At 36.7% G+C, this 24049-nt stretch overlaps 2 protein-coding genes across 2 annotated transcripts; one reads left to right on the forward strand and one right to left on the reverse strand.

Annotated features, from left to right (window-relative positions):
- Positions 1-4890: 4890 nt before the first annotated feature.
- Positions 4891-9110, forward strand: LOC121995991 (chloride conductance regulatory protein ICln-like). Its single transcript, XM_042549790.1, has 7 exons — positions 4891-5087; positions 5155-5278; positions 5752-5866; positions 7447-7506; positions 7600-7653; positions 7756-7847; positions 8734-9110. The coding sequence occupies exons 1-7, from the start codon at positions 4921-4923 to the stop codon at positions 8812-8814; spliced, it is 693 nt and encodes a 230-aa protein (XP_042405724.1). The 5' UTR covers positions 4891-4920; the 3' UTR covers positions 8815-9110.
- Positions 9111-10277: 1167 nt separating this feature from the next.
- Positions 10278-18336, reverse strand: LOC121995992 (heterogeneous nuclear ribonucleoprotein Q-like). Its single transcript, XM_042549791.1, has 11 exons — positions 17732-18336; positions 15720-16258; positions 15513-15602; positions 15097-15336; positions 14288-14506; positions 13885-14209; positions 13659-13783; positions 13492-13553; positions 13367-13410; positions 12566-12621; positions 10278-10689 (listed from the first exon to the last, which is right to left on the reverse strand). Exons 1-11 carry the CDS (start codon positions 18192-18194, stop codon positions 10618-10620), a joined length of 2235 nt encoding a protein of 744 aa, XP_042405725.1. The 5' UTR covers positions 18195-18336; the 3' UTR covers positions 10278-10617.
- Between the last annotated feature and the right edge of the window lie 5713 nt (positions 18337-24049).

The following is a 24049-nucleotide window of genomic DNA, read 5'->3' on the forward strand; positions in this document are numbered from 1 at the left end:
GAATACTCTCTCATTTCATATTCACTTAAGTCTAACTCAAGTTTAGCTCACTTGAGTCTAACTCAAGTCTAATTCACTCGAGTCTAACTCAATTAATTCTCATGCAATTCAAATTCAATGAATCACTATTTCATTAATTTGAATTGACTTCCTCGAGTCTAGTTTGAATTGGACTTGATCCAATAATTAGATCCAATTGAGTCTAACTCGATAAGTCCAATTCAGATTAGACTTAATCCAATTATTCATCATATGAATACATCTCCAAATCTGCTTGTTCTTTGTGTGTGACCCAATAGGTTTTCGTAACGTTGGCAATGCACCCAAATCAACATTTAGATACATAAGCAATGAGTGGCATCTAGCAAGGCTTCATTGCTACCCAAGTGACGAGAAAGTCAAGATCTGACCTAACATTTTCGTGGCTATTATCTTATATGACTTGATCCCTATATCCTTGACATCTAGATTGATCAATGAGGCATAGACTGTGTTATCCTCTTATCAATCTTTATGTTTCTTGATCTCTAAGTAGACACACTCAATCAAATGAGCTCAATATCTCATATTGACTCATTTGAGCATGGTCATGTTTTCTTTGTGTCCTACTAATCAAGGGGTCCACATATATTGCTTCCATCATATGGAAGGGATAGATCCCATCTACATCACTCACATCCCTCCGCATAATTCATTGCATACCCAGTAATCGACTTTATTGTCCACCTTGTTACATGTGACGTTTGCCGATACCAAAGTACACAACTCCTTATGTAGGGAACCATAGTGACTTCAGGTTTAAGGACTATTCATATCAATAGTCACATGAGAATGTTTATGACACTCATATAACGATCCATGAAACATTCTCATGGCGAGTCATTCAATATATATTCTCTAATATATACTCATGTATCAACCTGATATCTCATATCCATGACTTGTGAGATCAAGTCATCCGTTGACCTACATGCTAGTCTCAACGCATCAATATTGTCCTTGTATATTAATGCTCGACTAGGAATAGTTAAGAGTAGTGTTCTCTACAATATTTCACTATCAATTCAACCAATTGATATACTGTAGATAAGAACCTACTACCCAAGGACATTATTATATTTATTCAATCGGCACTGAACTGAAATAAATATAATAACCAACTTTGCCTTTTTTATTTATAATGAAATATGATACAATAATGTGTCCTTTACAATCATCTCATAATTGGTACTACGGCTAATACTAACAACAAGTACTATGTCAGGCAGCAGCAATGGAAATGTACTGTACCACTAGTACTAACAATAGAAAAACAGGGGAAAAAAGAAAAATAGGACCAAAAACAAAATAACAAATCGGACAGCAATTTTACAGTACCAGCAATATAAAACAAAAAACAAAAAGAAAAATAGGAAAAAAAATAAAAAAACATAACCCCAAAAAATAATAAATGAGACAGCAGCAAAATCGGGTAGCAGTTTTGTTGTCAACAAGAAGAAAACAAAAGAAAAAGAGGAAGAAAAGAAGATACCATAACACAGAACAAAATGAATAAAAAGAAAGAAAAAATGGAAGAAAAGAAGATACCAAAACACGGAACAAAAAGAAGAAAAGAAGAAGATGAAAAAACGAAGAAAAAATGAATAGTGAAAATGAAGAAGAGAAAAAAGAAGAAAAGAAATAACAGAAGAAGCGAAGAAGAAAATTACAGAAGAAGAAGAAGAAGAAGAAAGAAGATGAAATGAAGAACGGAAAAACAAAAAAAAAAGAAGGAAAAAACACATACCTGGGCAACGACGCCACTCAGCAACGACGACGGAGAGAATACCTGGGCGATGGCGCGACTCTTCTTCAAATTTAGGTTTCACTTCTTCTTGCGTTCTTTTCTTCTTCCCTTTTATCCTTTTCTTCTCCTCTCCGTGCCCTAATTCCAAACCAAATTGGTTTGAAATGCTTTTTTGGTTAAAAATCCAGAAATGGTTCACGTTCATGATCGCATCTTCGTTGAGGTGCAAAGGCGCCCTAGGCACGCCCAAGCATGCGCCTGATGAACAACGCCCGCCTCATGTGGGATAAGGTGGTTTTGCCAGCGCCTTGTGCGCCTGACGCCTCGGGCGCATCTTTAACAACCCAGGATCCAACACAAAGGACTATTGTCCTTAAGGTGCAAGTTCAGTTCATAATCATCTTGAAATACCTCATGATCTAAAAAAATTAACAATTTCTTTCCATTCTCAAGAGCACGCTTACAAAACAATACAGCATGCGCAATGATCTTGGCACACTTGATGACAAAGTCTGATTATTTTCTACACGGGCAGTTTTCTTCATTTGACACTTCGAATACTTGTAATTATAAACTTTTTATATAGGTGCAATACTAAATAATTTTATGGATACTTACTTTGAAATATTAGCTTAAATGTACCTCATGTTGTAGCATTAACAAGTATGTTGGCCAAGCCACATGTGTTCCAACAGCATCACCAATAGTTTCACATTCATTGGGAATCAGAACTGGCAAACTTGCTAATTTTTGTATTGCTTCATTGATTGATACACGCATACAATCCTTGGGTAACAAAACACCATGGAGAATACAAATACAAATCTATATGTCAAATCTATACCATTACAATACAAATGTGCCCTTATAGTTTCCACATTTTTCTTCTTTATATTACCATATCTTGCACATGAGCAAGGTATTGCATTATGATTGTTAGTATTTTCCAATGTAAATTGTAAGAAAGACTCTACTCCAATATCATAATCACATGATAGTCTGTCTATCCTTTGACATCCATTTTTTGTTCATTCTGTTACAAGTACTAATCAACTAGAAATGAGCCAACACCTACCTTCAAAATAATTGTACATCTTACCGCATGATCTTAACACAATGAACAAGAAACATCACATATTCTTATCATACAATTTGTACAATCAAGTAACTAAACTATCCAAATAAGTGACTCTTGAGATTATTTTTTTTCGCCCATAGAGAGCAAGCTTTCTATAAGCTTGATCCTATTAAAGTCATGATACAAGTCTGGTTTAATAAATGGGAATACAATAGCAAATCTCAAACTTTTTATTCATAATAATTAACTAATTAAGACTCAAAGAGATTATACAAAAAAATTTAGTTTCTGATAATCGAACACACAAAACTTCAATAGCAGAATAGCATAAAGTGAGAACTGGTATTGCTTGCAGAACAACAAAAAGAGAGTGAGATAATTCATCAAAGTGGTTTCACTAAGAAAGTTGCTTTTATTAATTAATTCTTTAAAGAAGTTGGGTTAATCGCAAGAAAATCATTTCAAGTGCCATTTGCTTGGTGGAACAATGAGCAGGTTTAGCTTTTCCCTACTATTCTCTACAACTACTCATTCTATATCACGATTAGGCTCTAGCAACTGCTACTTTGTAGTTTTTTTTTTTTTTTTGTTGTTGTTGAAAGTCACAACCATCAATATACGCTATTAAAAACCTCTCTCTGGAAAGAAGGGGAGAGGGCAGAGGGGGAGAAGATTGTCCATGCGACTTCTTTTCCTTTGTAAGAAACCTGCGATCTTGATTAGTATTTGGAGGATTTCCTATGTTAAAGGTGGGATTTTGATGAGTTTTGGGTTGGAGTTCAATGGATGGACTGATGGCAGAGAGATGGAGTTGTAGCCATCGACGCCTGGTTTCTTTCATCCTTCCACAGTGTTGATACCCAATGGAAATGAGGAAGAGTTTATTGCTTTTGGTTTTTGATTTGTGATTCTGTTCTCTGTATCGTCATCTGCAATTTGAGATGGGTTACGTGCGACAGCAGCACCACCGAATGAAGCAAAAAGAGCTAGAGAGGCTGTCGGCGCTCCAGCGGCGACGATACCCATGGGGCATAGCCGCTCTGATAAAAGCATTTGAGAGTTGTGATTCTTGGCTGGATCACAAGAAGAAAAATGAATAATATTTTAATAAAATCGTTATCTATTATCATATAAATAATACTAATAAATAATGATTAATTAAAAATATTATTATAAGCAAAAATAAAAATTATAGACAACTATTTTAAAAAATCGTTGTCTTTGAAGACAACTATTTTAAAAAAATATTATTTTTAACCTACATAAGACAACATTTTCTTAAAGACCATTATCTTTTTTTTTAAAAAAATTAATCAATAACAACAGTTTTCAATAAAATCGTTGTTAAATGAAAAAGACAACAGTTTCAAAAATCATTATCTACTAAGTGTGGTTGAACTCTAAATTTATTGTAGTGAATTTATGATCCAAGATTTATATCATATAAAAATTATTCAATAACTGCTACAATTTGTAAAGTTGTATGAGTTTAGAATTTAAGATTTATGATTTTTTAATATTATTATATCAAAATATTATTTATCAATTTAATTTAAAATTTAAGTTTCATCGAAATAACTTTAAAATAATTATACAAATAGTATAATAATATTTAAATATACTAAATTCTAAATTTAAATCTCTAAATTCAAAACTTACACTAACTACTGAGTTACATTAACTATTGATAGTTTTATACTATATAAATTATAAATTTTAAACACATTCTAAATATATTATAATAATTATTGGATAACTTTTATATATTACACCAGTTATTCAATAACTTTTACGTATTATAGAAACCAGTTGATAGTTTCTAAGATTAAATGATAAGTTTCCGATAAACTCATAAGAGGTCGCTCGTTTTTTTTTTCTTTTCATGATTTGTAAAATATGAAGTGTACTTTTGATTATTGTTCATTTTTTTTTTTCTAATACAGAATACACTCTTTAATGTAAATATTTAGCAATTTAATTTTATAAAAAAAATGTAAATATTCCGCTGGATTAAAAAGGGGCGTTGTGTTCCTGGGAACCCTAAAGATACCCCGCTATGGGTTTAGGGCTGCTGCACTTCGATGGTCGCGTCGTCGACGACGATGGACGGCCCCGGCTGGAATCCGACGACGGCGAGGAGCTAATGCACGTTGAGCCTGGCGTCGCCGTCGCCCTCGGTTCCCGGCCCATGGAGTCGCCTGGAACTCTCTACGTCACCTCAAGGTATCAGTGCCACGCTCACTCAGATTCTTGCTTCTTGTCTTCTCTCAGATGTGAGTGGATCCTGCAGGAGGGTGATTTGGCTGAGCGACGCCGACAAAGGGAAAGGGTATGCGGTGGATTTCTTGTCGTTGTCCCTCCACGCTGTGTCGAGGGACCCGGAGACCTACCCCTTTCCTTGCATCTATACTCAGGTATTTGATCTATGACTGAGTTTGGGGCGGTTCTACCTGGACTTGTATTGAATCCAAAGGATCAAAATTACAAAACGTAACTTTTTTTTTATCTTTTATTTTTATCTTAAGCATTTGAAAACTTTCTGTGTTTTTTTGGAGAATTCATTTTGGTGCTCGATAATGCGCTATTTTTCCTCACTGATTGGTAAACTTGAACTTTTGTTGCCTCTGACTTGAATTTTCTAAGCATGAATTAAGGGGCTAGCGGTAAGCTGTTTATTGGATAGCTACATGTTTGTGCTTGAGGTTGCCTATTTGAGTTTGTGATTACTAGCTGAGAATGGTCCTTTATAATAATAATGTCCTGAAGGATTTGAATTATTTGAGGGGCAAAAATGAGTTACACCATTGAGGATAGTCAGATTGGCTAATGGCTCCTGTGCTGTTTTTTGCTTTATTGCTTATGTACTGTTTGCTGGATTCTTCATCAGATTGAGATAGGCGATGAAGATGAAGAGTCTGAAAGCTCAGATTCAGAAAGTAATGATGATTTGGAATTGTCAAAAGTCACTGAAATGAGACTTCTTCCTTCAGATGCTGGAAAGTGTATCCTTGCTATCATGCATGCCTCATATTGTTTTCATTTGTGGCAAGTTCATTGATTGGTGCATTTTTCATGTATAAAGTAGGCATTGCTGAATCTTTTGTGGTCAACTTTCTATTTAATGCTATTATGAGTGTTTTTGTCAAAGTAGGACAGAATCTGATGCAGTTGGCATTGCTTCATCATGGATTTTAGTTATGGCATAATAATACAATTATGAATGTCATCTTATCTTTCATTCTGATTATCCTGCAAGTTCATTGCATCGATCTGTAACTCATCGATTGCATATTCTGGGACCGTGATTGTCTTCTTATCAAGTCCCATCTTTCACTAAGAGAAAAATCTCTATGCTTTTTATATGGTTGTTAATTTCAGATCCTCCTTGCATTTTTTTTTTCTTTTCTTGGTACTGAAAAACCTTAGAATTTGGGTTTGGTCAATTGTTTCTTTCATATTCTGTATCTTGGTAATATAAAAATATTACATACTGGGTAATCATATGTTGATCTACAATGCTAGTAGCAGTTATGTTTGTGTATCATGCTGTTAGTGTGTAGAGTGTACCAAGCAGTGATTTAGCTCACTTCCAGTTGATTTGCAATCATGGTAATTAGTATATTCGATTCTTAAAACATTTTACTGTGCTCAAGACCTAAGGAGGCAGTAAATTTTTGTACTTGTTAATGTTAATTTGAAGAAAATATTAATAGCAAGCCATTCGGAAATTATGAATGGAAAAACGTTAGAATCGTTTATAATGCATTTTTAGAAAATGAGAATATCATATACAATAAAGCATTGGTCCTTGCGAATTCCATACTTCATTTAATCATTGGTACAGGTCCGTTTTGGTAGTGACTGAATTTTCATCCTGAACTGTCATTCTGAACCTTCACATAGAGAAACTCATATAATCCTCAGATTGGAATAAGACTATTGAGAATCACTATTCGCCTCATGCTTTTGTAATCACATGGGCAAGTACTGGGTTTTGTGAAGAAACATCACCCATGATCTCTTCACTTCAATTTATTTGAGGTTGATGGCTTGTTCCCTGTCTCAATCTGGCTTTCTTTCTATCCTATTATGTGAGTGATTATAGATTAACACATTAAAAGTTTATGGGAAATAAAATTTTAATCGATAAAATTATGCTTAATAGAAATATAACAAAATCATCTTTTCTGTCACATCATTTAGCCTTCAGGTTGTAGGTCCATGTTTCTTGAGAACTTCTGGGTTTTTATTTCTATTTGTTTTGCCCTTCCATTTCTTGAGGTCTTTTTGAATTTTGTTTTACTACATTTGGCCAACTTTAGTATCAATCACAGCTGAGAGCAGCTAGCAAGATTGTGAAAATGAATCTAAACCATCCTTTGTTTTAGCTTTGCTATAATCCATTGTGGTAACACCTCTGCCTAGTCAATGTGTGCCAGTTTGGTGATTATCAGCTCGAGTTTAGTGTTCATGATTTTTTTTTTGTTTGATCTTGAACACCTGTAGTCATGTTGGTTTGTGACATGAACCAATAAGTGATATAATATCATTTTTTTTGTTGCATCCTTAACTAATGTTATAGTGGATACTCTCTTTGACATTTTCTGTCAATGTGCTGAGCTAAACCCTGAGCCTCATCAAGGTAAGGGTGGACTTGTTTTTTTTTTCTTCTCTAATAACATTATACTTAGGCACCTTCTTATCTGATCATTCTTCTCTGATGTTATACATTCAGAAGGAGAGGAAGAGAATACTTGGTTTTTTGGTGATGAAAAAATCAGCGATGCTGGTAATTTGATTTAATTAATATAGAAGCATTGCAGTTTGGTTTTCTATCATTATTCAACTATAGCAATGATATCTATGTAAACCATTTTTCTTTTCTTTGCAGGAAGTGATTCTGAGTGGCAGCTTTCAGAAAATCCTGGCAACCCTATTGGTTCTGCAAATGGAGATCATGACCTATCTCAGAGAGTTCATGAGGTATGTGTAGGTGCAGGGTATCGTGCTTCTTTACCTTTGAGTGATGCATTATTGTCATGGATAGATATTTCTTACTACAATATAACATTTTACATTGTCAAATATTTGGCAGGGGAATATCTTCAAACCTATGCTTTGTGTAGAAATTGCTAAAAGAATCTATGCATATGTTTATTAATAATATTTTTGTATTTACAAGTGATGCCATGGTTTTCATCTCAAGGCATACATTGGTTGGTTGCTATTATCGGCATCACCTATCCATGCATTTATTTATTTTCTTGCCATTTAAGTATCAAAGTTCTAATAGAAAGCAAAACCAAAATAACTTTGTCTGCTATAGTTGCAAGTAGAACTTCAAAAACATTAAATGGGAATCTTCAAAAAGTTCACCTGATCTTCTTACCTACAAAACATTAAATGTTACTCATAAATTTTTTCCTTTACTAGTTGCTAAACTAGCTATCATGAGCTGAGCTTCATTATCTTATTGAGTTATTTACTTTTTTATTGAGCCTGAAGTCGAACATGAGTTTTATGTAAGTTCAATTGGAGTCATTATTATTCATATGATTTAGGTAAAATGTTTATATAATAATGTAAATTCATGATCTTTCCAGAACTTCAACAAGCAGGCTCTCACACACACACACACAATTGAGTTATTTAATTTTTTATTGAGCCTGAAGTCGAACATGAGTTTCATGTAAGTTCAATTGGCCGAATACTGAATACAGAGCTCGTTCAGTTTTAGTTAGTTTGCATCTACCAATCTGGATTGTTTTCATAGTAAGATTTTCACAATCTAACTTTAATCTCTAATTCAGTTTTATGCCCTTTTTCAACTTTATGTTCTTGTCCTGATTGGCCATTGTCTCTGATGCAGCTTCAAATCGATTCCCAGCAGTTTGAGGATGCAGACGAAGACGAAGAGACTCATGACGATCATTGCTTGGCAGCCAACTAATGCATTTCCCCACTAGCCCTGCAGTTCTCCATGGCCACTTAGGCTTGTTGTCCGCTAAAGAGAAGGTTCGGTTTACCAGTTTGAACTGGTTTAGTATGAGTAAAATCTACGTAAAAGGTCTTGCGATTGGTCAAGAATGTGTTCGATACTCATTGTGTGATGATCAAATCAAAGGAATACCATCAAGGATTGTATCCCAATGGAAACCGAACCAAAGAGTTCATGAAACTTAATTGTGCAATCATTGTAATGGATATTTTCTACGATGATTAAGCAACAATTTGCGTGCTTAGAAAGTCTTTCGCTCCTACAAAGACTAATGTGCTTTCGTTTGTCTTGATTCCATCAAACAAGGGTGTTGTCGTCCTGTCCAATTTGATTTTTTCCACCAATTGTTCACGTTGCCGCTGAATTCAATTGATTCAAGAAAAAGGAATCAAGAAATAAATAGTAACAAAATAACTATTTCATTTGGTTCAGGAAATAAATAGTCGTTAGAATTCATGTGATTAATTTATAAGAATATTATCTTGATACTAATAAATATTTCTCATATGTAATATACTTGAACTCATGAAATTTACTATATTCGACATCTTAGTTTATTCAACTAGTCTAACTGGTACCTACCTTATCAGTTCATACCTATTGAGTTTGATCGGTCCACTTGACTTATCTAATCAATTAACGTATTAGACTGTGTATTAATAATTTTTTTTCTCTTAGTAGATAACGGACCTCAGAATATTAGTTGTCAAAATAAGTCTTCATATATACTTTTCCGAAATTGATCATCTCATATTCGAGATAACTTGATTAATTTTTTTTTAATCAATTAACACATTCAATTATACTATACAAGTTACTCGATTATGCTATACAAGTTACTCATTTAGTATAATCAACCTAATAAATTTCAAGCATCTATAGCTCCACTCCTAACTACTATTATACATTGTGGATTAATTTCCTTCAATAGAAAAATAACCTTAAAACGTTAACTACAGAATGACACCATTTGTATTTTTAATTTATCTTAATGATTGATAATTTTTTTAATGAAACTGAATCGATAATTAACTAAATTAGCTCCACCACTCTGCTAGCTTATACAGGTCACGCAACTTAATTGATCCCTTAAACCATCTTATTAATAAATTTATTTGCTTATCGAGTCAAGTCATTTGTTCTACCGAACTCATTAATTTTTAAGGTCATCGATTCTTAAGGTTAGCTCCACCACTCCGCTGGCCTAATCGTCCACACGATGAGGATGATCGCGTAAAGAGCTGGATCCGTCGAAGCACATAGCCAACAGAATGGAGTATTTAAGTTAATTTTTAAAACTAATATATATTTACATACACATCAACCAACTTTAATCTATAAACAACTTCTGTACTCGTAGTAATAATAAAATAATAATTCAATGCTTATTCAACAGTCATAGTAGAAGACTACACTAATGTAAATAATTACTGATATAACACTTCTTTTTAATAATTCCAAAGGAACATGAGTATGTGGTTAAGTATCAGCACTCGAATTTACCCAACGGATTCACAAAACTAGGCAGCAACTACACAACAAAACCAAGAGCAAGCTAACTTCCGCACCATCATGGGTAGGCACTTGTCATTGAGATTGAGCTTAGTATAAGCCCTGTTTTTCTCATCTAAAATGGCAGTGAAACTTATTGAACCAAATGCAAACCTTTACTGAGATGGTGATACAACAATTAAGGGTGAACCGACACTCGTCTCGTCTGGCCGTCGGCAGCCTTCATAAACAATAACTGGTGCCTCAGTAATAGTTGTGTGGTGCATAGTTACCGCGCCCGGGATATGCTCCACTGCTTGGATACGTATAACCAGCCTGAGGGCAGAAAAAGGTTAGCCAATAGTTAGCATTAGATAACAAATCGGAAACTTCACAATAACTGTGTTGCAACTTGCAATTGGAAAAGCATTCGGAAGGGCTGGCCATAATATTTTGTTCAAATTTAAAATCAGAAAGTGCAAGTGACCCTCTATTGCAAATTCAGTTACAAGAAAGACCATTTGCGCGTGCCAAGTTTTTGACTACGCCTTACTGAATAACTCAATCTAAGAAGAGTCTAAAGAACACACTCTTTCAAGTATGGTTTAAGGGACTAGGCTGGTTCCTGTAAAGAAGAATGTAGTTCTAACATCAATTCTCTTCTAGGGTTTTGGATGTCAACTTACATTTCTTGATCATGGGCAAGAATGGTAGGTACAATATCAGCATTGACTGAAATTTAGACATGACACAAACCAGATGTGTCCACCTATGTTTTTCAATGAATCTACATTCTATACTTACTACAAACATCTCTGGACTCTAATTAACTGCACTCTCAACTGAAGAAAATACCTATCCATCAAAGTTTGTTTCAATAAGGTTATATAACGATGAAATCATTTCATATTCTTGTTTACCCTATAAAATAGTAACAATCTTCTAGCAAATTATGATATTTTCCAACCTCACTCTGACTTCTGTAAAAAGTCTTACCTTGGATTTCAAAATTGATTTTTAAAGCTGCACATAAATTATAAATGAAGGATAATAATAGCATAATAAAGCTTGCAATTGTTACCAATAAACTTAGCCTTGTAACGTAATAATGTGACCTCTTCATTTGCCTTATGTATTGGACTATTGGTCTAAACAAATTTGAGATATTTCACATTATAATATTATAGCTTCAAATGGATTGTGAGCTTAAATTGGTTTTTCTATTTAAATTCTTCTAGCTTAATAGTATGTGAATTCTGAATGTAGTCGAGTATGGGATTACTAAAGAATCCTTTTCCAAATTGATTTTACATAAATTTCTAATATCTACCAAAAGGGCAGCCCGGTGCACGAAGTCCCGCCAATACGAAGTCTCAGAGAAGGGTCTATTGTACGCAATCTTATTCTACTTTGCAAAAGGTTGTTTTCGAGACTCAAACTCACACAGCAATAATTTTACAGCTTCCCTTCAAATTTCTAATATCTACCACTTCAAAATATTGTCATGTCATCCACATGATGATTTCTATATATTTGTCAATATGGAAAGTCTTACCCCTATTGGTCTAGAGTATGAGATTGAAATCCATGCTTTTTGGTATGCATCACAGCCATTCAATGAGCTCTAGCTGTATGAACAAAGGTCCTCAACTATCTTGCTATACCAAGCAGTGTGTTATTATCAGATCTCAGTATGTTGGAATGTATCTGTATCTATGTTTGAAGACTTTCCTAAAGCATGTGAATATCAGTTAGCTGAGTAAAGATGACAACAAAGTACTTGTAGGTATCAGTAAATTCAATCACTGCAAAAAGATACGGTTCCATTTGGTTATTCCAGAAAAATGACACTTTGTGGATCAATCTTGTTACAATCAGACCAGAACAAGTATGAAATCATCTAATCAATTAGAAATATACAAGTCAAGTATGACTGGACTAAATGGGTGGTTCCAACCAGGTCAGTTTTAATGTTAGTATGTTAGTATTTTTCATTGAGACCAGCAATTCTTAACCAGTATCTAAAATATTACTACATGGCAGTAATTATTCAGTCTACGGTTCCTTGGGTTCTGCAATTATATTCTACAAATAACAATATAAAAACAGGACCCATTATTAAACAGAGCTGAGTATGAATCCATCCTTGGATGAAAACCACCATTGAGAGTAAAGTAAAAAAAAATAAAAAATAAAAAACAAAAAAAAATACCTGATAGCCAGTTGAACTCGAATATCTAGGATAGGAAGGTCGAGCTGTGGATACAGCTGCAGCACAAAGAAAACTTTTAGGAAGGCAAACATGCATAGCCAATAATTATACCAAACACAATATTTGAAAAAATAGACAGGGAACCTACAACTACGCCAAACACACTACTTACTATCTTAGATTTGCTATAAACAATGCAAGGAATATTAATCAATGAGTTCCAAACTTTCAATCTTAGCATCCAGAAATTGCATGTATTCTAGAGATTTGTACTAAGTTGATATAGCAGCATCCTCTTTTTTCTCTCTTCTTGATATTACATGAGATAATATTATTTTGGTCAACCATATTTAGATTTTATTGACCGTTGCAATACCTCTAATGGAATGGACTAATTTTGGTCAACAGAAAAGAGAAAAGCCAAGAAAGATGCAAATAAAGAGCAGATGATGAGATGAAGATATGCTCCACTTAAAAGAGGAAAGAATCTTCTTGTGAAGAGAAGACCAAAAAGGGCAGACCATGATGAGAGAAACAATACTAAATTCCTTCTTGAACAGATAGCAATTTATATAATTATATCTGCTAAATTGATCAAGAAGAATCATAAATAAATAAGTATTAAAATCAGAAACAAATTTTTGCAATGGTTATAATCTGAATATCATACAGAAACCATAAAATGAACTGAAGAAGGAATTTAGTATTGCTGTAGCGTGAAGAGGTATATCCATAACCGGAGCATCAAAAATACTAGCCATAAACAATTATAGAACACATTCGTGAGTGAAATTAGGTTACCTCCAGTGAACTCAGAACCCCTTTGGATATCATAAGCAGAAAATCTGAACCATAGAAAGAATCAGATATACAAGAACAATAATGAATAAGAATGTCTACAAGTTATAAAGAGATGAAAAAGAGACCTCTGCTCATATCCATATGAGTAATGACCTTGTGAAGCAGGAAGATATCCAGCATGAGGGGCCTAAAATATCATCACCCACCCCACATTTGAAACACACACATACATATATCAGTGACAGCAATGGCAATGAGAAAGGTGGAAGAGAAACAAGATTTAAGATCTCACGAGATCAGACTGGTAGGGATTGGATCCAGAAGCTCCAGCATACGCATATCTTTGATAGTTGATTACTGGCATAGAATATTTTGAGTAGGGGCGCTTAATAGAAGAACGTCTACCATGTGTATTACCTACATTTTCCAATAGAATTAGCAAAAATGTTCCATCAAAACCAAAAATCCAGGACATTAGGTAATTATGTTATGTCAAAATTGGTGACTTCATACCATACCATGGTAGTAGTCTTTGCGTGCTTTCTTGGATGACCGTTCATTCACTACAATTCCCCCGTCTCCACCACTACGTTTTTTTCCTTTGTTAGATTGCCACTGTTTTCTATTCTTAGTACTTCTACCATGAGACATGAAACTTGATTCTTCTCTTTTCTTTTTTCCTTTAGAATCTCCTTGCACACTGACCTGCTTGGACTTGGACCTTTTCTTTCTTTTGGATTGGACTTGTTCTATAACATCGTCATCCTTGTATACTTTGAATCCTCCATGAGCAGCCCGCTTAGCAAATCGCCCTTTAGGCGGCCTGGCAAGATTTACTTTCACCTGAACTCAAGCATACATAAAGAACTTACTACAATTTGACATTACAAACATCACACAGCATACAGAAGCAGGTCATACATTAACATCGCCTTCCCCATGTTGGCCGCTATTCATCCCCTCCACACAAGCTAGGGCACTCTCTCGTGAAGTAAATTTAACAAAAGCAAAGTCTTTCTTTTTGGTGGCAGATTTTCTGAACATCTGTACTTTCTCTATTTCACCATAATGTTCGCAAATTTCTCTTATTTTCTTTTCATCCCAAGAATCAGGAAGATCCTCAATATAAACAGTTTTGACCTGCAAAAAACATACATTTTCCAAGCAAAAGAATTATTAACCTGAAAAGAAAATTTATTAGTGGATCATGAAAGGAGAAAGCAGCAATTTATATCAAAGTCTTATAGGTAAGTTCAGAATGACCAATAAAGTTCAGCTGTATTTTCGAAGGAAGGGCAGAGAACTGTAGGATTGGGGACTAGGAAATGATCCTTTATTTTGCATTATGAAATAACTATTATATGGGTATATATACGTTCATGAAAAATCCTAAATCTACTAATGTGCAACTACATCCACTAGACTAATAACCCTAACATCATCAACCCTCCCGTTAAGTCAGAGTATAGATACTATGTATGTCCAACTTATTACATAACCTAGAAAAGCTCCCATGAACAGAGAAGTATAAATCTAACGAAGATCACAACTATGAACTGGAAGCATTATACCCACACACAAGCAAAACCAAATCAGGCTAATCCACAACCACCGAGTGAAACTTAAATGGATATGTATTCAGCCATCTCCATACAACACCAGAGGAATATTAAGGCACTTTGATAGTTCTATGAAACAGTGTTAGGGTACAGAAAAAAGATCCAACAAACCTGTAACATTATTTCTTCACTTAAATTCATTGAAGTTTCTGCAAAAGCAACTTTAGCACTCCTTTCACAACCAAAGACAGCATCTGGTAGCCTCAACCGCTGGAATGCTTCCATTGCATCTGAATGTGAGTTAAATTCAAGAAAAGCAAAACCTTTTGTTTTCCCTTCTTTTTTAGGATCTTCGGGTAAGAGTATATCCTCAAGGTGTTCAACTCCATACCCTCTGAGTGTCTCAGTCACCTAGGAATACACATGCAAAGTCAAAATTTGCATGAGAACTTAATGAGGATAAAATGATAGAAAGAAAATTAATCAAGACTAAAAAACAAAAAGATCAAGAGCAATTAAGAAAATACGCAGAAAAAAATGTGGTAGCTGTTAGAGACAACAAAATAGAGTGAGTTTCACTTTCATACTTGTTCTTTTGTCCATGTTTTGCATATATTTCCAAGATAAAGGCAGTTGTTATCCTGGCTAGCTGATACTCCAACTCGTTTGCCTTTCACCTGTGCAAAACCAGAGTGCAAGACGATATACCTAATTAAAACTCTGATCTTTTGCAAAAATATCAATTCTTTCAAAGAATAATAAAATTTAATATAATATCAGGTTCATAGAGAGACCTCTGCCCCATCCTTCAGCTCAGAAAGAACCTTCCTTGCATCATCAATTTTAGCATATTGAATGAAGGCAAACCCTTTGCTCTTCTGTGTCACAGCATATTTAGCTATTCTTATGGATTGAATTTCCCCAAACATACCAAAGACATTGACTATATCTTCCTCAACAGCGCCTTTATCCAGCCCGCCAATAAATATTCTAAAATTCTTGTCTTTTCTCACTGCCATCTGAGTTTGAATGTATAATGAGGCATCATCCTCATCATTTTCTTCCTCATTGACATTATCACTATTTCTATTTGTGTAGCCATCTTTTAGTTTCTCAACTTCAATTTTGTCTTCATCTTCCTCATCACCTTCATCTTTTCCAGAACCTTCAGTTTCACTTGGATCTTCGTCTTCATCTTCAATTACATCTCCACCTTCCTCCTGATCTTCAATACTGTCTTCCTCATCATCTTTGATCTCATCTCCATTTTCCTCATCATCTTTGATCTCATCTCCATTTTCCTCATCATCATCCTTGACTATTTTTGCTTTACCTGATAAAGAAAATCAATGAGTTACAATGATATAGTCTAGATTTCAATCACTAGGGGAAAAAGACAATGCTATTCCTCCACCCATTTGGTAAGACATGATGAATCTGAAATAGAATAGAATCAGCAATAAAATGAACGGGACAATTCTTTCCATTCATATGTTTGGTTTTATTAGATTCAAATGTTCTTATGAATAGAATAAAAATATACGTAACTTTCAACCCTTTTGTTTTATGTAGAATGCTATATTTTTTTGAATGCTGAATACCCATATGGAATGAAATCAATACGCCATCCTACTGATCAATCTCACTCATACAAATTGATCAAAATAAAATAATGGCACCAAATCCAGAATTATGATTCCATACTGGGCCTTTTTCCACCATACCAAATGATCCACAGGAACTGCAGGAGGTTTCAATATCTATTGAACGTGTCACTTTCTTTCTTGTCTTTCTATTGCCTGGCCTATGATATTGTCACAGAAATAAAAATCATGATTCTCATTGAAGAATATATATTTTTATCAAAACAATTACATTAGAAGACAAATAGAGCCATTTGAATGCCACAAAAAAGCTAAAGAAATCTGGTATGAAGACACAAATACTAGTTAATTTTGACAAAACACCGATCACTCTTGGGAGAAATTCCAGCCGTCATCATTAAATTATGTTTGCTCCAACTCTTTGAGCTCAACTACCTGGATTTTATCATTAAACTTGATGCAAAATTTTATGCTAGTAATAAACAAATCAATTAGATCCATTTTTCTCTTTTAATAAACATAAAAAAGTAATATTAATAACAATTAAGAAAATAGAAATAGTGCCTAAGCCACAAATGGATAATGTACCATGCTCCAAGTAACTTACCACTATTCACTTTCTCTTTTCATGTGCCAAAAACTAATTGATGTAGAAATATAATTGCCTTGTTTCAATAAGTCTAGAGTCCTAGGTATTTGACACTGACTACAAGGATCCTATCTTGTCATCATAATCAATGTACACATAAATTGCTAATAATAGATAAATCTTCAAAATCGCTCTTAATTAGGTTATGCGGACTTCTCTTTGTCTCGCTTTACACACCTTAGACTCTTAATAGAAAATAAAATTGCCTAGCTCAAGCTTCATGAATAGAAATGAACATTTTCATACTATGAAAAAAAACTATTAATACGTGTCAACTGATGAAGACTTGGTCAATCTGATGTGCTAACAATGCATTTTAACAACATCAATGTAAGAATGGAGAAAGAAATATTTGTCTGCCAAAAAAAGAATGAAAAGGAAGTCGTGCAAGTGTGTTTATTTAAGAATTAGAATCAAGTGAAAAAACATAAATCAGTTCGATGGACTGAATCTCAACTGGGTCCAGCAACCCTTTTTTGCTCAGCTAAACAATTAAACTACAAAAAAAAGCGTAGAAAACAGATTCGACATGGGAACGGCACACAATTCATACCTTGATCAGCAGCCACAACATCGTGCTCTTCTTCAGCTTCTAGAACCGCAGCAACATCGCCTGGATGCTTTGGAACTTCAGCATTTTCAGGATGCACGGCAGAATCATCAACTTCCTTTGCATCCTCCGGATCATCAGCTACGGTTTGTTCTCTAGCCTTCTCAACAGATGCTGCTTCTTCGACCATCTCAGATGCAACCTCCTGAATCTGCGAAGCCTCAACTAGCACTTGAGTAGGCTTCTCCGTCACAATCGTTGCTCCATCGACTTCTGATGTCATCGCTCTCTCATCCGCCGCAGGATCCTCTACAGACATAGGCGTAGCGATAATCTCAGCTTTGAGCTCCTCCCTCTTCACACCCTCTGCCTCCGCCGACGGCGACTCATCGATCGCAGCGAGATTCTTCTTCGACCTCAGCGACGGCCTCTTGGCGACGGCCTTCTTGACCGACCGCGGGGGCATCTTCCTCGAGCAGGAGCAGCAAGCAATCGGGAGAAAGCGAGCGGAAGTGTCTTAGGGTTCAACGAAAGGGCGTGGAGCAGATGGCGAAGAAGCGGACGCCGTTGCTGGATCCACCATGCAACTGCGAAGCGGATCCGCCAACCGAACCGACCTGACAAATTTGGACCCGAGCCGTTTCATTGCAATCGTCCTCTCTAACGGGCTCAACTTCAGCCCGCTTTCGCATAGCCCAGCCCAGAGAGAATATTACAAACTTTATCTTTTTATAAATACATGTAATTCAGCACTTGTACTGCATCTAACTTTCTCTCAAGAGAACAATTTTTTTTATTTTTATTACGATTAAAAAAATTAATTATATACGTTGCAGTAGTTTTCTTTGATGACTTTTACTGGGCATATGTTACCTGGTAAATGATAAAAGGTGATCACGAGACGAGAGACAATCATCTTTTTCTTTGTTCCCGATCGATTCCCATTTCTTCTTGGCTTAATTACCGTGAAAAGTGTCGAGCCATGTGACCTTAGCATAAGGCAATTGGGAACGACTTTGTGGGGTGGGCAAGTATATTAATTAGGTCCATGCATAGTTGCAACTTTTTACGTGCTTTTCGTGCGATATCATATGAGTAATTATTACTTAAGGAAGGTTTGTTGGTCTTACTCAGACTTTTAGGGAAGAGCGAGAGGAAGCCAAAGGGGCTTAGAGAGTCTACGGTTGATAGCGACAAGTAATTATTTAAGGGAGCTAATGAAACCTATGTGTCCTAACGTGTGGTAAAAGATGATTCGTTCGTTCTCAGTATCCCTATCAACTTGTTCTTAGGCTAACACGGAGGAGGTAAATCATGGATGACTACTAGCCATTAGTACAAATGACCAAGACATGGGGGAGGTTATGCTCGATCACGTCGAGTTTCGACCCCAAGACCTCATGTGCCCTAATGGATCAGGAATTAGAAGTCTGGGACATGAATATAATTTAATGTTAGGAAAATTACTAAGATGATTATGTTTATCACGTTTTCATAATCATCTTTAGATTATGCTAAGGGATGTAAATTAATAAGTTAATTGGATGTTGCATATTAATGTTTATCACGTTTTTCATAATCCGTCTCGATTATATTAAGGGATGTAAATTATGGAGTTAATTTATGACTTTCACATGTTTAGAAGATGAAACAAATTTTTTTTTCTAAAAGCATGCACCTCTGAAAATTGATCCCTCTATCAGCCTCTAACCAATTGAGTATCCTCGTGGAGACAATGTTAAACAAATTATGAACTATGTAAATAAAGTTTCAGAATATTCAAATCACATATCTAAGTTCTAAAATTATTAAATCATGTCTCCTATACATATTTTGCTTGTGAATGATTCCGTGACCCTAAACCTAAATTTTAAAATCTAATTTGGGTTTTAAAAAAATATTATTCTCAATATATTATATCAAATTGATATTTGGGACCATGAATATTGTTCCTGTCCACAAGTAGAGAAGATGAAAAATTTGGGATGTGATTGAAGTTTGATGCGGCGAAGACTCCACGTGATCCTACAACATGAAAGCGTCAATGCCGGGTCGGAAAGGGGTTTCTAGTGTTGGTCATCCGACGCTCAAATCAGTTTCCGACAGTGTAGAGAATATCAAGAATGTTGTAGCAAAAAAACATGTAGAATAATAAAATTGTTGGTACCCTAAGGTAGTTTTAATGTGATCAAATAAATTAAGTTAGGTCCTGCTGTGTTTAACCTTATGTCTAAGTATGCAGGAACTTAGAAACACAGAGAGTCGAGCAAAAGATGCAGCTAGCGAGAAGGACGACACTGGAAAGAGCCAACGAGCTCGGTGCGTCTGAGGGGCGAGGTGCTGCGAAAAAGTACGCGGGCGGACGAGAAGGAGGCACGCGGCATTTCCGAGGGACGAGAAACCGGAGTAGAAGGTTGCTCGAGAAGGCTAGAAGTTGGGTTCGGATGAGCCCTATTCCGGATGGCCGAAATCACCCAAGTGAACGGAAAAATCCTGACCGAAGTAAACGGAGCCGAAGATGGAGGTCCGGAGAGAAAGTCAACAAAATGTTGATTTTTCCCCTTCGGGACACCCGGAACAATTCCGGGCGCCTGGAGCAGTCCGAGGCGCCCGGAACCCTTCCGAGCGCCCGGAACCCAAGTTTTAGTCATTTCGACGTGGTCTTTGACCGTTACGTCGCGGATAAGTTTTTATCCCATTCTAGGCACCTGGAACCTTTCCAGGCACCTCGACCAAGGTTATAAATATAACCTTGGTCCCAGAAACTATTAACAACAAGCATTCTTGCAACAACACATGTACACATCTCGGTTTTTGTTTATCTTCTTATTTTCTGTGCTTTCACTACTGTAAAGAGACTTCTCTGCCTAAAGGAGAAACTAGTGCTACTTTATTTGTTAGATTAGCAACCTCCCTGGTTGTAACCAAGTAAAACCTTTGAGCCTCTATTTTTCAGTTTATTTATTATTTAATGCAAGTATTCTTTAATTAAGTTATTTGTCCAAGAAAGGTTCTTTTGTTTGATTTTGTGCAAGGACTATTCAACCCCTCTTCTAACCGGCCACCAACGGTCCTAATAAAAGTTGCTCATACCTCTTCCTGTAGATGAGAATCCCAATTTATAGTACCACTGTAGTGTATGTGCACGTATTTCAAAGTGTGCATACATTTTCCCAAGTGTCCTATGAAAAGATAAGTAAAAAAGTATCTCTAACATCTTTCTTTAAACGAGCATGCATATCTCTGATATAACAGTCTGGAAGCTTCTACCGTACGATTTGCCTACGAAACATGCTCTGTTGTCAGTAGTACAAACCTCCAAAAGAGTACGAGGGGATATACTATAGGCCGACCTGTGACACGCCCGCTCGGCTATGTTGCAGCAAGCAGTCTCCCTTTTACTTAGCTTTCTCATTGTTGGAGGATTGCCTCTCATCCAGACAGACACGCCTCCCACTCGACAGGGACGACGGTCGGGGGATGCACTGCCTGCTTGCTTCTGCACCTCGAGTTATCTGTTTGCCTTGCTCGTCTACTCGGACATGCCGCCCACTCGGCCATAATTGGCCTAGTCGACTGACTTTGACTCCTTTGATTTTTTTACTTCCACATTAGTCGGTCTTCCTTACTTTGACCCATCTTTGGTGGAACCCTTTGTTGGTGCAATATTCCCTAGGTCAAGGTTGACCTGGTTGACTAAGCTTGAGTTGGCTCAATCTTGAGTCTTGATGTTTGGGTTTCGATGTTTGACAATACATTGAGACAATACATGGAGACCGACAGGTCGTGGAGATTGCAGGTGCAATCGTCCGTGTAGGAAGTCCTGGTGAGTGAAGCCAGACAGATGAAAATTCTAGTGAGTGAAGTAAGATGAAAGTCCTGGTGAGTGAAGCGGGGCAGTTGAGAAGTCCTAGTGAGTGAAGCTAGGTAAAAGTCCCGATGAGTAAAGCCGGACAGTTGGGAAAGTCCTGGTGAGTGAAGCCAGGCAGGTAGAAGTCTTGGTGAGTGAAGCAAGACAAGTGAAAGTCCTGGTGAGTGAAGCCAGACAGGGGAAAGTCCCGGCGAGTGAAGCCGGACAATGGAAAGACCTGGTGAATGAAGTCAGGCACGAGGAAATCCAGATGGGTCAAGGGTGACCGGACATCTGGTAGAAGGAAGTCCAAGTGAGTCATGGAGGACCGGACACTTGGCACGAGATGATAAGTCCAAGTGGGTCAAGGTTGACCGAACACTTGGCACAAGGAGAAAGTCTAGATGGGTCAAAAGTTGACCGAACTCTTAGCGGTCGTAAGTCCAATAGGGAGTTGGCATGGAACTAGGAAGTTCGGACGTAGTGAGCTTCCGAAAGCCATAACTTTTGACTCGGATATCGGAATGAGGTGATCTCAGATGCAAAACGAAGCTAATTTCAAGATCTATCCAGTTTTCTACTTTCCAATTGATTGGCCAATCGATTGGAGGGTTCAATTAATTAGTCAATCGATTGGGTGACGTGAATTCGCACAGAAATGAGCTGAATTGATTGGTTAATCGATTGAAACTTCCCCAATCGATCGGTCAATCGATCGGGAGAGTTTTTGAGCGAACAGTGAGCTTCTGAATCGATCAGTTGATCGATTGAAACCTCCAATCGATCAGCCAATCGATTGGAGCGCTGGAAATCGCTCGAGAAGCCTTGAATCGATCGGGTAATCGATTCAGGGAGATTCCAAGAGCACAGAGGCGCTCTGGATCGATCAACCGATCGATCCAAAGCCTCCCCAATCGATTGGGAGCAATCCAATCGATTGGGATTCGATCGTTGGCGCGGATAAAGCCGTTGGCGAGCGTTTTTCTGCGCAATTCTTCCTCGATTCTTCTCCAGTGACACAGCAGCTCTCCATAGTTTCTTCTCCACTCTACCCCCAGTTCTTGAGGGGTTCTTGGAGCAAGGTTTGCTGGTGATCCAAGATCAAGAGGCGGGCTACAACAAGAAGTTAAGGTTAGGGTTTTCAGTGCATATCTTTTAAGCTTTTGCTTGTATTTTGTTTTCCCTTTCCTTACTTCTTGTATTGAGAGTGTTGTAAGGCTTCTCCGCCTTTGGTAGTTACCGTAAAAGAGTGTTTTCATAGTGGAGGGTGCGTGAGTGTGTAGATCCTTGGAGTAGTCACCTCTTGTTGAGGTGGATACCAAGTAAATCTTAGAGTTATTGTTGTGTGTTTGTTTCTTTGTATTTTCCGCTGCATATCTTTGAAGAAACAAGCAACGACGAGCACGAGATCATGCCGAGTTATTCACCCCCCCCTCTAGCTACATTTCGGTCCCAACAAGTGGTATCAGAGCGAGGTCGCTCTTCACCGGAATCATCGCCGGAAGGGGCAAAAAGCTAGAGGGTGAAGAGGTTGGAGCAATTCTACAAGTCGAAGACTTCATCAAGAAGGCTCAACTTCAAGATGGAATTCTGAGAGAGACTCGAATTCGACACAAGGGTGCCTCCACCATATGTATCCATGAGTTTCGATTCTTGGGAATCAAGAATTGAAAATTTTCTTATGATGGAGATAGAGCAATGGTTTGCTCTAATGGAAGGCTTCAAAGCTCCAAAGAATTCAAAGGGCAAAATTCTCAAGAGGAGCAAGTGGAGCCAAGAACAAATCCAAAGGTGTGAGGCTAATGACAAAGTGACCAAGCTTTTGGTCAATCTATTGTCAAGCAACATCTTGGAGAAAATTAGAGAATTTGAAGATGCCAAAGAGCTATGGAGCAAATTGGCAAAACTTCATGAAGAACCCTCCACTGTACCAATCCAAGAAAAATCAAATGAGGGTGATTCATTGAATCAAGACCAAAAAGAAGAAGAAGAGGACTCCGAGATTGAGAGGTGCTCAACACCGGAGGAAGAAGAAGAAAGTCCATCCTCAATAGAGCACGAAGGTAAAGCCAAAGGAGTTTACTCCTTATTTCATGTGCATGACGATTCGGAAGTTGAGAGATGCTCAACATCCGAGGATGAAGAGGAAGAAGCCTCCACCTCTAGGATTGAGGGGGAGCGTGGATCATTATTGCTGGATCAAGAAGAAGCCTCTACATCCGGATCAAAAGGAGAAGATGTCATCTCTACACATGAAGGTATAAATGTTTCAATTAAGAATAAAAATCATATTATATGTTTTGAGTGTAGGGAACATGGGCACTACAAGAGCAAGTGCCCCAAATTGGCTAAGAAGAAGGGTCAAGTGACACTAAAGGGCAAGGTGAAGCCCAAGGAGACCGTCCCCACAACAAAGAAGAGCAAGGAGCACATTGTGTGTTTCTCTTGCAATAAAAAAGGACATTACCGAA

Source organism: Zingiber officinale, chromosome 6A (genome assembly GCF_018446385.1).
Source record: "Zingiber officinale cultivar Zhangliang chromosome 6A, Zo_v1.1, whole genome shotgun sequence".
In the NCBI taxonomy this organism is placed as follows: Eukaryota; Viridiplantae; Streptophyta; class Magnoliopsida; order Zingiberales; family Zingiberaceae; genus Zingiber; species Zingiber officinale.